Genomic DNA, 15,000 nt, shown 5'->3' with positions numbered 1-15,000 from the left:
TCTCTGACTCCGCCTCTCTTGCTCCTCCCTCTGACTCCGCCTCTCCTCAGCCTGCTTCCTCTTCCTCTCCTCCTGCTGCTTGGCGATGTAGCGCCGCACCGTGTCTGCGTCGTAGTGCCGTTTCCGTGGCAACGCCCTCTCTGCGCTCTCAGGGCGTGGTTTCGATGGGCTCCGTCCCGCCCTCTTCCTGCCGACTCGGCCCGCGTCGTGCGCCCCGGCGCCGTCTTCCAGGTGCAGGTCGTCTAAGATGCCGCGAACGTCTGCAGGGAGAAAGTCGAGGCTGGAGGACAGACCGACGGCGCCCCCTGGTGGCCTGGATGACTGCGTTACTGCAGCTTCTCGCTCTCTGCTGCCCCCTGGTGGCCTGGAGGATCGAGTTGGGGGCTGTTCTTTGCCTCTGGCGCCCCCTGCTGCTCGGGAGGGCTGAGTCACTGCAGGTTTCTCTGTGCTGCTCGGTCTCGAGCGGTGGCTCGACTCCGGCTGAGGGACAGAACTGGACAGAGATGCTGTACCTAAAAAAAAAAGAAAGAAAAAAAAAAGTAATAAATATAAAAATTTTAAAATGTATATAATGACTTGTGTGCTAATGAATAATATATTAATAATAATTTAATACAGACCTAAGCAGATCTAAAACAATCCAGCTTTGTTCATGTACACCTGTCCTGTACTCACCTGTCCGTCTCTCTCTCTCCTCCGACTGAGCACGAGGTTCCCGTGGCAACGGCCCCAGCATCATCTTCACCAGTTTCTGGCCCTCTCGCCATGACGACACGCTGATCGCTACAGAGACGGACGCGGACGGAGACGATGATGAGATTTGCGGTTTAATATATTTATTATTTCCCAACATGCTTTTATTTATCCATTTTATCACCTGTCTGAGAATTCTTTTCTCATCACAGCTCCGAAACATCTTATTCATCAAATAAAAAAATCAAAATCTAATCTAATCTAATCTAACTCTGAACTAATTCCAGTATGGCGGGATGACACTCATCCTAATTAACTGCTAATCTTGCTGGTGTATTATTAGTCTTGCTAATTTAATCGTAGTCTAATCTAATCCTAATCTAATCCTAATCTAGTCTAATCTTCATCTTCATCAGACCTGGTTTGGGTTCGGGAACAGACGCAGATCGGTGGATCTTCCTCACGGGTTTGATCGGCTTCCTCTCCTGATGATGATGATGATGATGCTGCTGCTTCTCTTTCTCCGCCGGTTTGCGTTTCGCTCGTTCTGAGAGGAGGAAAAGAAATTATTTGAATTAATCTCTAAAAAGTGAATTAATTATAAACGGTATTTAGTACGAAGCGGTTATAAAATGCTTATGCTGTGTGTACATGCATTTCTGTCTGTCATTTCTGTGTGTGTGTGTGTGTGTGTGTGTGTGTGTGTGTGTACCCGTGAGACGGTCCGTGAGATCTTTATAAATCTCGGGGTTTAAGTGAAACTCGTCCTCGCCCCACACTCTGCCGTCTGAGGAGCGGATCTTCACCTCGCTGTTGTTAAACCCTGTAAAAAAAACACAACACCTGATCATATTATCCAGGGTTTTATTATATATATATATATATATATATATATATATATATATATATATATATATATATATATATATATATATATTTTAAATCAAATATATATTCCTAACCCAACACTTGCTAGTCTGTGACATACAGAAATGTTTAAAAATGAGATAAAACTGACCAAATATTTTTAAAAAAAGTACAAAACTGCAGTTCCACGAACTGAACACTGGGTGTCGCCATTGAGTAAAATCCTCACTGATCAACATAACTACTACAAAAATCTGAGTTTTTATTATTATTATTATTATTATTGTTATTATTATTATTACTATATTACTGCAGTTAGTCATTTTGTTTTGGTTTCTACATAGTTTTTAGCTGTAGTAATTCCAGGGTTCATGCAGATGCATCAAATTTGAAATTTAGGACTTTCAAGAAAGTAATTCCTCAAATGAAGCATTTTATAAATTATTTAAATTAATATCATTGTAATGATCGAATCTGAAAGCAGACATTCATCGCTACTCAGTCGCTCTAGCAAGTGACACGTCGTTTACTCCGCTTGTGGGCGTGGCCTCTCTGGCAGGAAAAACGATGGACATTGAACGGCACTAGCTTGTCGCTACCACGGCAACCATCAGTAAACTCAGTAAAGCATTTCACTTCCCTGTGAAATCGTACGTCTTTACCTTTATAGTTCGGCGCAGGCGGAGCGGCTGCCACTTTGCGCACTTTAGCGACGTGCTGGTGGGCGGAGTTTCCCTGCCCCGCCCCTATCGCCCTTTCCCGCCCCCCGTCTGCCGCCTCCTCCAGCTGCTCCCTCTGCCTCCTGATCCTCTCCTTCAGCTTCTCCAGCTTCTCATCCGTCTGACGCTGACGCAGCTTCACCAGCCGTGCCGACCCCGGGCTGACCTCCGACCCCCCCACCGTGACCTCCGACCTCTGCGGAGCGGGCGGGTCGTTGAGGACGCGTACGGTCGTGGCGTCTAGCGCAGAGGAGCGAGTGCTGTCCGCGTCGGCCGAGTGGAGAGGACGACAGTCTCGGTCGTACACCAGGCGACTCAGAGATGCGTCAGGAGGAGAGGACACGGGTCTGGAGCGCACGCACACACACACACACACACAAACACACGCACGCACACGCACACGCACAGATTTGAAACGTCTGTGAAATTTTCTCCCACTTGTATAATAATATAAAGTCGAGGGTGTGAGCTTTACCTGTCTGAGGTGTGCGTGTTGTCCTGCGTGCTGGTCCTCAGCGGGCTCCGAGAGCTCTTATCCGGGCTGCGTCGACTCTGTGGGCGGGGCTTAACCGCCACATCATCACCATCCGAGCTCCGCCTACCTGCACACACACACACACACACACACACACACACACACACACACACACACACACGCGCGAAGGTTCATACAACACACACTTCATACAACTTCACTCTGTTGTTTACAGGTAAGATATTCTACAGATCATCGTTCACGGTACAGAGCCTATACAGAGCGAGCCACGTTTACCGTTACCATGGCAACACTTCCTGTCCTGACAGAGCAGACCAACGGGAGCTCATTAGACACAAACACGAAAAAATGGAAATGTGAATGGAAATGTAGACGCAGCCTAATAAGCAGCTGCTCATCAGGACAAATTAATTACTTCCACATTCTGAATGTAGGCCGCGCGCGTGTGTGTGTGTGTGTGTGTGTGTGAGAGAGAGTGTGTGTGTGTGTGTGTGTGTGAGAGTGTGTGTGTTACCTCTGCGTTTGTGTTTGTGTGTCTTCTCCGTGTTCAGCGAGGTGATGACGACTCCCGAACCGACCGCCGCCTCCAACTGATTCTCAATGTGACGCAGCTGAAAACACACACACACACACACACACACACACACACTCGTCCTTACCTCATTCATCCACAACAAAAAGCACACGCACGCACGCACACACACACACACGCTAACGCACAAGTGTGTTTGAGAAACACTTACAGCTGCTTTGCTCTGGTTCAGATTCCTCCATGCAGATGACAGCTCTGTAAACACACACACACACACACACACACATACACACACAAACACACACACACACACACACACACACGCACACATACACACACATAAACACACACACACGCAGAGTCACTCTTCATCCATTAAGTCTCAATCTTTCCCCAAGAGCTGATTTCATTTCCTCAGTAAGTCTCAGCTACAGTTTTGTAAGTGTTTTATGTAAGGAATAAACACAGCGTGTGTGAGTCAGTTACAGGAAAATAATCAGTGACGAAGTGGTGTGATGAAGCGGAGTTACTGTTACCACTCTGCAGTAGATTATTTTCCTATTTTACAAGTGTTTTATTCCTCTTACACCACAGCAATTTACCAACAAACACATTATTTTTATTAATTAAAAAACGCCACGTCGTCCTTTTTATCCGTTTATAGTTACATTTAATGCTGAAAGACCAGTAATTTCCTCTTTTCACTTACGTTATAGCAGCTATAAACACTCGTTCCCTCACCAGCCTGTCTGTCTTTCTTCTCTCTCTCTCTCTCTCTGTCTGACACTGGAGACTCCTTCCATAAATGTTAAATAAACATCTCCTCAACATTTTCAATGCGTTTACGTGGAGCGTCCGTTGTACACGTCCCTGTGTGTGAGCTGTTACTATAGAAACGATAACGTATTAGAACGAGGGCGTTAATAATAAATTCGAATTACAGCCGGAACGACTATTCGTGAAAATTAATCAACACCTCCTGACCAATCAGAATCCAGCATCCAACAGCACTGAGGTGTGAATCTCAGAAATATAAACGCAGCAGAAGGTGAATAAGATGGAGGTCGGATTTGCGACCTAAATACGGTGGTTAAAGGCTCCAAAACCACAGACCTAGACAAAACAAATCCGGATCCACACCTATGGAAAACCGACCGCAGGTCCTGCTCCTTCCAGACACCTGCTTCAGGTGTGTGTGTGTGTGTGTGTGTGTGTGTGTGTGTGAGAAGTATACGTATATATCAGCGCTTTGTAACAGTCAGAGGTGAAGCTGTAACTTTAAGTTTTCAGACAGTTTTCAGGACAGAAGAGTTTACGCTTCTCTGCGGTTTCTCCGTAACATGCTACGTTTTTTTTTTGTCTCGTTAACGTTAAGAGAGAGAAGAAAGAGAGGCTGGTGAGGGAACGAGTGTTTATAGCTGCTATAACGTAAGTGAAAAGAGGAAATTACTGGTCTTTCAGCATTAAATGTAACTATAAACAGATAAAAAGGACGACATGGTGTTTTTTTATTAATAAAAAAAAACGTGTTTGTTGGTAAATTGCTGTGGTGTAAGAGGAGTAAAACACCTGAAGATATGCTGTTATGGGAAAATAATCAACTTCAGGGTGGAACAGTAACTCAGACCACCCTATTGTTGATTATTTTCCTATCACGGCATATCCTCGAGTGTTTCATCTTACCTCACCTACTACACACCCCCAAAAAATCTGGTTTAAACTCGTTGTGCTTAATACGCATTCACAACACAGCGCTCGAAACCTGCACCTGGTGGCTCCGCCCCTTTTCTGCTGCACATCGTCGTCATGTTAACGTCTAATCTCTTCAGAGTCAGTCCGCGTTTATGTTATGTGTTACAGGTTACTCTTCTCAGCCAATCAGAACTCACCGTACTCCGCCACGCGTGGATCCATCGCTGGAGGTTTCTCTCCTCCTGATTGGCTCCACATCGCTACTCCGCCCTCCTGCACAGACGAATCAGGCGTTTATTTTAGCTTTCTGTTCTCAATCCTGTAATTTTATTCAAAACAATGATGTCACAAACATGGTGTCTGAAACTGCGCCCTAATCCCTGATCCCTATTCCCTATCTAGGGACACTTCGTGGATGTTTACGAGCACGCTTGCTAATTAAAATCCCCAAATAGTGCACTATCTAGTGAACAGGGTGCGTTTACGGACATCTGCAGTAGCCAGAAAGATTGTTTAAAGCAACCTTTAAACAATTAAAGCAACTGAAGTGAAATACGCATTTATTTAAGAATTTTATTTTAGCGAAATTCTAAAGGCTTCATTCTACAGTCTTTATCAATAAGCGATTCTCAGCAGGAAGAAAGTGCACTGTGAGGAAGCTGAGCTCATATTTCAGATGCTGTACATTCCAGGAACGTCACACACTCTCTCTCTCTCTCACACACACACACACACACACACACACACACACACACACAGTTGACAGCATGGACAGCAGTCCATCAGAGCACAATGATGAATCATACACCTTTACCTCAAATCTAAATAATCAGCTTTTTTAAAAAAAAAAAGTTTAACGTTGAATCTTCGAGGATAAAGTAGCTAACAAGTAACAGACGCTTATAGCCACCAGTTCAGCCACCACTTGTGTCTCTTCGTCTCCTCGATCGGCTTGATGAGATGCTTTCTGTTTCTGTGTGACTGACACAGGTAGGGGGCGTGGCCTAAAAACAGCAGGCGGAGTTATATACAGTAGAAGTGATTTTTTTTTCTCTTGAAACTTCCGGATTGTAATTATATAAATTCCAGGTATCACGTGAGCTCAGCCCAAATACGCTGTGATGAAAACACTATCTTTTATTGAGGCAAAAACTGACAGAAGTCACGTATATCTAGGATTTTAGTTTAAATCTGAATTTATATCAGTCATTTTTTACAGTTTATCCCGTCTGGTTGGTAAAGATATATCGATATATCCTGTGGGAAAAAAGGGTTATGCTTTTTCTTCAGAATAAAAACATTAATGTTGTTTAGAGATCTTGTGTTAATTGATCAGAATTTCTACACACGTTACTGAGCGCACATACGTCTGGAAAACTGAACAACAACAATTAGGAGATTTTAGGTTTTTTTTTTTGTTTTGTTCTGTACAGAATGATGTGCAATGAGGCTTTTGGACAAAACGTTCACCATGAAACTGTGATAGTTGTAGAGCAGGTTATTACATCGCAAATATCTCAGATCCTCATACTCCTAGTGTTAAAAGCACTCACCTGACAGGAGCTTTTCTCAGAGAACCATGACTTCGTGCCCTCCAGCCCAATGCAGGCATCAGAAACAGACTCTGACGGTCCGGAAAAACAAACACAATCTGAATAAACGTCCTTTAATTTACTCAAGGAGAGCTGGACACAATGCCTTTAATTACCACCTTAATAACTAATTACACCTCAGATAAAATCATCACACAACAACTAACAATCAAATAAATCATCTTTACCAGCTCTAGCGTGTGTTCCAGCTTACCGAGTAAGTGAATAAGTTAAAATAAATTAGCAGAAATAACTAAACTGAATGCTTTAACGAGCTCCTATAAATCAGCCGCGTGTGTTTACAGACCGTCACTAACAGACCTGCGTAGTGCGCATGCGCGAAAACGGCGCAAACCGGTCGCTGGGCGCAGCTCGTGCGCATGCGCGGTAGCTCTGACGTTACAGGGAAGCGACCGCTTACTTAAAACTTGCTTAACACAACGCTAATGAGCAACATCAATGAGACGATTCAAAAGACTTTCATTTTACACTCAAGAAGAAGTAATAAATAATTAACAGCTTCAGCGCTGTACTCGGCTAACTCTAGCAGCTATCTAACTAGCTAGCTAAACGGCTAACTAACCTACTTCACGACAGCGGTAGTTAGCAAACAAACATTTTTTCCCCTGTTAACCCGTTTAGTCACATCTTTTAAAAAAGACCCAGTCAGTTCTGGGTTTCTCTTACCGAAAGCGTTTATTGTGCTCGATTCCTGCTGATTGTCGGGTATTTCCCCGGTTTTAATGAAAGGTTAGAAGCGCTGTTAGCTGACGCGCCGCCATTATCCAAACAACTATTGCAGGAAGTTAGTGACGTTCTCGCGAGAGTTGTCAGTCCAGTTCTCGCGAGATTTCACGATAAGTTTGGAACAATCCATCCCAGTTCACGTACAGAAAAAGTCAAAGTAAATACCATCACATTTATTTCTCACATGGGAGCCACAGAAAACCGGTTACCATCTAAACCAGTTACTGCAACAGCAGATTAACATATTAACATATTAACAGCCCTTTAAACCTATTTAATTAGATGGTTTTAAGATTCATGAACTTTATTGTCATATGTACAAGGTAGCTTGGACAATGAGATTATTAGTTTGCACGATCTTCATGTGCTGCAGTAGAAAATATAGAATAAAATGAAGACAATAAAGTCTATTTAAAATTAGATCTAAAAGTATAAAGGTAGAAATAATAAAAGAAATCATTACTAAAATACACTGGAGTTGAGATGAAGTGCAGGATGACATTACATAAGAAGAAATATGAAAGAAAAGTACTGGGATAAATAACAGTGAACAGTCAGAATAAATAAATAAATAAATAAATAAATACACAGTAAGGGTCACTCTTGGTCATATTTACATGAGGTATTTACATGAGGATATGAGGTACAGGGCTCCATGCTCCTATGTTCTAACAAGATTAAAGTTAAATAAAACCTTCCTCTTCCCAAATATGCACTTTTTGTCCTTTTTGTGAAATAATATAAAATTATAATTCATTATAATTGAGATTTAGATGAAACCTATTGTATTTAAGTGAACAGTTTGAAATCAGAAATTCCTCTAACCATTATAATAACTTTGTCAGTAATTGATTGTGATCTTCACCACTGTATCATCATTAAAAATAAACACACAGAACTCCATTTGAAAACGCTGGTCCTGAAAGATTTTCATTTTCTGTTGCACTAAATCTCAATCCAGCTGCCGCCAACACAACAAAACCACTCGATGACTCAAACTTCTGTCACGTCACCACTGAATAAAACATTGTGTGCATGAGATATTTTTTCCTCTTTCACTGAATGTGTGTGAAGAAAGACACAAAAACATTTTAGCAAAGGCTTGAATACAGAGCTTTTCTTCACTGTGGAGTTAAATTACCACAAATTAAAGAGTAAATTTAATACAGAAGACTGGTACAGTGTTGGCTACGTTTCCATCATGAAACCGAGAGGGTGTTTAGTGAGTTTAGGGTTAACACATACTCATTCACTAACAAAAAGAAAGAAAAAAGGGGGAAAAGAGAGATTAAGAGTAAAATAATAATAATAATAACAATAAATAACTTAAAATAGTGTTCCTGTATGTTATATAAATGTGTGTTTTTATTTCATTTTGGACTTTTTCTTCACGTTTCTTCACATAATTTTCGTTTTTCTAAACTCTCAGTCATTTATTTGTATTTTTTCCTCCAGTGTTTTCTGTTATAAAGCACCTGAGAGCTGTTTCCTGATTCCCACTGACTCTCACCTCAAGCTGCTCAGCACCAAAGCCCTGTGTGGTGGTTTATCTCTTAAATAGCGACATTCAATAAATTATTTAAAGAAACTCAACAGAGATACAAACTTTTGAGCAGAATAAAGAAACTTCCACCTAAATCTATTTAATATATTATAATACTGTATAATAGTGTAAAAACAATGATGATTCCGTCATGTGAAGAAACTTTCAAACAAACTGGAGGCAGTTTTAAGGGATCTGCTGGAACCTCTAAAACAAACAAACAAACAAACAAACAAACAAATCAACAGATAAATGAGCTTGTGTGATGCTTTTGTTTATAAATTGTAGTTTAATTTTTTTAGTGGAGAATTTAAGCCAGAAATGCTTTTGAAGTTAGATTTTTTAAAATATTAATTATATTTATGTTTTTATATTAAGTTAAACTGGTACTTTGTTAAAGATGAATAAACTTAATTAATTAATTAACCAATTAACAAATTAACTAATTAACTAATTATAAAAAATAAAAATATTAATTATAAATTAATATATGATAAATAATATAATTAATATAGTTATAATAAATTATAAGTATATTCATTTTTAATATTCTTAGATTCATTTCTTTAACTGTGAAGACCCAGGTGTAAATAATCAATTAACCAATTAATTACTCGACTGATTAGTTGATTAATTGTTTAATTGATTAATTATACCTGGGTCCTCACAGGTAAAGAAATCTGTAAATTGACAGTAAATTTAGATTAGAATTTTAACATTTTTACTGTTTTTTTGTTATTAACTGATGAAGCAGATCCGTGTTCTGTTTTCGTAAGAGCAGCTTCTGATGTGTTGCGTTCTGGAGAAAAGCCTCACGAGTCGATAGACAAACGATCGATTCCTCGTCTGGAGGTAAATTTAAAGCGCTGATGGGGTTAAACTAGCCGACTGAACTACACCACCCCCAACTACACCTCCCCCAACTACACCACCCCCAACTACACCACCCCCAACTACACCTCCCCCAACTACACCACTACACCTTCCCCAACTACACCACTACACCACCCCCAACTACACCACTACACCACCCCCAACTACACCACTACACCACCCCCAACTACACCTCCCCCAACTACACCACTACACCACCCCCAACTACACCACCCCCAACTACACCACTACACCTTCCCCAACTACACCACTACACCACCCCCAACTACACCACTACACCACCCCCAACTACACCTCCCCCAACTACACCACCCCCAACTACACTACTACACCTCCCCCAACTACACCACCCCCAACTACACTACTACACCTCCCCCAACTACACTACTACACCTCCCCCAACTACACCACCCCCAACTACACCACTACACCTCCCCTAACTACACCACCCCCAACTACACCACTACACCACCCCCAACTACACCACTACACCTCCCCCAACTACACCTCCCCCAACTACACCACTACACCACCCCCAACTACACCTCCCCCAACTACACCTCCCCCCAACTACACCTCCCCTAACTACACCACCCCCAACTACACCACTACACCTTCCCCAACTACACCACTACACCACCCCCAACTACACCACTACACCACCCCCAACTACACCTCCCCCAACTACACCACTACACCACCCCCAACTACAACACTACACCACCCCCAACTACACCTCCCCCAACTACACCACTACACCACCCCCAACTACACCACTACACCACCCCCAACTACACCTCCCCCAACTACACCACTACACCTCCCCCAACTACAACACTACACCACCCCCAACTACACCACCCCCAACTACACCACTACACCTCCCCCAACTACACCACCCCCAACTACACTACTACACCTCCCCCAACTACACCACCCCCAACTACACTACTACACCTCCCCCAACTACACCACCCCCAACTACACTACTACACCTCCCCCAACTACACCACCCCCAACTACACCACTACACCTCCCCTAACTACACCACCCCCAACTACACCACTACACCACCCCCAACTACACCACTACACCACCCCCAACTACACCACTACACCACCCCCAACTACACCACCCCCAACTACACCACCCCCAACTACACCACTACACCTCCCCCAACTACACCTCCCCCAACTACACCACTACACCACCCCCAACTACACCACTACACCCCAACTACACCACTACACCTCCCCTAACTACACCACCCCCAACTACACCACTACACCACCCCCAACTACACCACCCCCAACTACACCACTACACCACCCCCAACTACACCACCCCCAACTACACCACCCCCAACTACACCACTACACCACCCCCAACTACACCACCCCCAACTACACCACTACACCTCCCCCAACTACACCTCCCCCAACTACACCACTACACCTCCCCCAACTACACCACCCCCAACTACACCACTACACCACCCCCAACTACACCACTACACCCCAACTACACCACCCCCAACTACACCACCCCCAACTACACCACTACACCTCCCCCAACTACACCTCCCCCAACTACACCACTACACCTCCCCTAACTACACCACCCCCAACTACACCACTACACCACCCCCAACTACACCACCCCCAACTACACCACTACACCACCCCCAACTACACCACTACACCACCCCCAACTACACCACCCCCAACTACACCACTACACCACCCCCAACTACACCACCCCCAACTACACCACCCCCAACTACACCACTACACCTCCCCAAACTACACCACTACACCACCCCCAACTACACCTCCCCCAACTACACCACTACACCTCCCCCAACTACACCACTACACCTCCCCCAACTACACCACCCCCAACTACACCTCCCCCAACTACACCACTACACCACCCCCAACTACACCACCCCCAACTACACCACTACACCTCCCCGAACTACACCACTACACCACCCCCAACTACACCACTACACCTCCCCCAACTACACCACTACACCACTACACCTCCCCCAACTACACCACTACACCACCCCCAACTACACCACCCCCAACTACACCACTACACCTCCCCCAACTACACCACCCCCAACTACACCACTACACCTCCCCCAACTACACCACTACACCTCCCCCAACTACAACACTACACCACCCCCAACTACACCACTACACCTCCCCCAACTACACCACTACACCACCCCCAACTACACCACCCCCAACTACACCACTACACCTCCCCCAACTACACCTCCCCCAACTACAACACTACACCACCCCCAACTACACCACCCCCAACTACACCACTACACCTCCCCCAACTACACCACTACACCACCCCCAACTACACCACCCCCAACTACACCACTACACCTCCCCAAACTACACCACTACACCACCCCCAACTACACCACTACACCTCCCCCAACTACACCACTACACCACTACACCTCCCCCAACTACACCACTACACCACCCCCAACTACACCACCCCCAACTACACCACCCCCAACTACACCACTACACCTCCCCCAACTACACCACCCCCAACTACACCACTACACCTCCCCCAACTACACCACTACACCTCCCCGAACTACACCACTACACCTCCCCCAACTACACCACTACACCTCCCCCAACTACACCACTACACCACCCCCAACTACACCACCCCCAACTACACCACTACACCTCCCCCAACTACACCTCCCCCAACTACAACACTACACCACCCCCAACTACACCACCCCCAACTACACCACTACACCTCCCCCAACTACACCACTACACCACCCCCAACTACACCACCCCCAACTACACCACTACACCACCCCCAACTACAACACTACACCACCCCCAACTACACCACCCCCAACTACACCACTACACCTCCCCCAACTACACCACTACACCTCCCCCAACTACAACACTACACCACCCCCAACTACACCACTACACCTCCCCCAACTACACCACTACACCACCCCCAACTACACCACCCCCAACTACACCACTACACCTCCCCCAACTACACCTCCCCCAACTACAACACTACACCACCCCCAACTACACCACCCCCAACTACACCACTACACCTCCCCCAACTACACCACTACACCACCCCCAACTACACCACCCCCAACTACACCACTACACCTCCCCAAACTACACCACTACACCACCCCCAACTACACCACTACACCTCCCCCAACTACACCACTACACCACTACACCTCCCCCAACTACACCACTACACCACCCCCAACTACACCACCCCCAACTACACCACCCCCAACTACACCACTACACCTCCCCCAACTACACCACCCCCAACTACACCACTACACCTCCCCCAACTACACCACTACACCTCCCCGAACTACACCACTACACCTCCCCCAACTACACCACTACACCTCCCCCAACTACACCACTACACCACCCCCAACTACACCACCCCCAACTACACCACTACACCTCCCCCAACTACACCTCCCCCAACTACAACACTACACCACCCCCAACTACACCACCCCCAACTACACCACTACACCTCCCCCAACTACACCACTACACCACCCCCAACTACACCACCCCCAACTACACCACTACACCTCCCCCAACTACAACACTACACCACCCCCAACTACAACACTACACCACCCCCAACTACACCACCCCCAACTACACCACTACACCTCCCCCAACTACACCACTACACCACCCCCAACTACACCACCCCCAACTACACCACTACACCTCCCCTAACTACACCACTACACCTCCCCCAACTACACCACTACACCACCCCCAACTACAACACTACACCTCCCCCAACTACACCACTACACCTCCCCGAACTACACCACTACACCTCCCCGAACTACACCACCCCCAACTACACCACCCCCAACTACACCACTACACCCCCCACTAAACCACCCCAAATACACCACCCCCAACTACACCTCCCCAAATTACACCACTACACCACCCCCAACTACACCACTACACCTCCCCCAACTACACCTCCCCCAACTAAAACACTACAGCACCCCCAACTACACCACCCCCAACTACACCACTACACCTCCCCCAACTACACCACCCCCAACTACACCACTACACCTCCCCTAACTACACCACTACACCTCCCCCAACTACACCACTACACCTCCCCCAACTACACCTCCCCCAACTACACCACTACACCACCCCCAACTACACCACTACACCACCCCAACTACATTACCCCCAACTACACCACCCCAACTACACCACCCCCAACTACACCACTACACCACCCCCAACTACACCACTACACCTCCCCCAACTACACCACCCCCAACTACACCACTACACCCCCCACTACACCCCCCCAACTACACCACCCCCAACTACACCACTACACCCCAACTACACCACCCCCAACTACACCACCCCAACTACATTACCCCCAACTACACCACCCCAACTACACCACTACACCACCCCAACTAAACCTCCCCCAACTACACCACTACACACCAACTACACCACCCCCAACTACACCACCCCAACTACATTACCCCCAACTACACCACCCCCAACTACACCACTACACCACCCCAACTACACCTCCCCCAACTACACCTCCCCCAACTACACCACCCCCAACTACACCACCCCCAACTACACCACTACACCACCCCCAACTACACCACCCCAACTACATTACCCCCAACTACACCACCCCCCACTACACCACCCCCAACTACACCACCCCCAACTACACCTCCCCGAACTACACCACTACACCACCCCCAACTACACCTCCCCCAGCTACACCACTACACCACCCCCCACTACACCCCCCCAACTACACCACCCCCAACTACACCACCCCCAACTACACCACTACACCACCCCCAACTACACCACCCCAACTACATTACCCCCAACTACACCACCCCCCACTACACCACCCCCAACTACACCACCCCCAACTACACCTCCTCGAACTACACCACTACACCACCCCCAACTACACCTCCCCGAACTACACCACTACACCACCCCCAACTACACCTCCCCCAGCTACACCACTACACCACCCCCCACTACACCCCCCCAACTACACCAACCCCAACTACACCAACCCCAACTACACCACTACACCATCCCCAACAACACCACCCCCAATAC

The 15,000-nt window shown here is 46.3% G+C and overlaps 1 protein-coding gene across 1 annotated transcript in view; it reads right to left on the bottom strand.

The window, feature by feature from the left end:
* cep350 (centrosomal protein 350) overlaps positions 1-7,419 on the bottom strand; it is a 34,240-nt gene extending 26,821 nt beyond the window's left edge. The window contains 11 exon segments of the mRNA XM_053236067.1: positions 1-512; positions 676-783; positions 1,112-1,240; positions 1,406-1,516; positions 2,223-2,626; positions 2,755-2,881; positions 3,290-3,386; positions 3,519-3,562; positions 5,197-5,272; positions 6,553-6,623; positions 7,279-7,419. The exon segment at positions 1-512 is cut by the window's left edge and continues 126 nt beyond it. Of these exon segments, the coding sequence (XP_053092042.1) occupies positions 1-512; positions 676-783; positions 1,112-1,240; positions 1,406-1,516; positions 2,223-2,626; positions 2,755-2,881; positions 3,290-3,386; positions 3,519-3,562; positions 5,197-5,257 (1,593 nt within the window). The 5' untranslated portion in view covers positions 5,258-5,272; positions 6,553-6,623; positions 7,279-7,419.
* Between the last annotated feature and the right edge of the window lie 7,581 nt (positions 7,420-15,000).

This window comes from Pangasianodon hypophthalmus, chromosome 8 (assembly GCF_027358585.1).
Source record: "Pangasianodon hypophthalmus isolate fPanHyp1 chromosome 8, fPanHyp1.pri, whole genome shotgun sequence".
Lineage (NCBI taxonomy): Eukaryota > Metazoa > Chordata > Actinopteri > Siluriformes > Pangasiidae > Pangasianodon > Pangasianodon hypophthalmus.
Note: the sequence above shows the minus strand (reverse complement) of the source record. Positions and strands in the feature narration are given on the sequence as shown.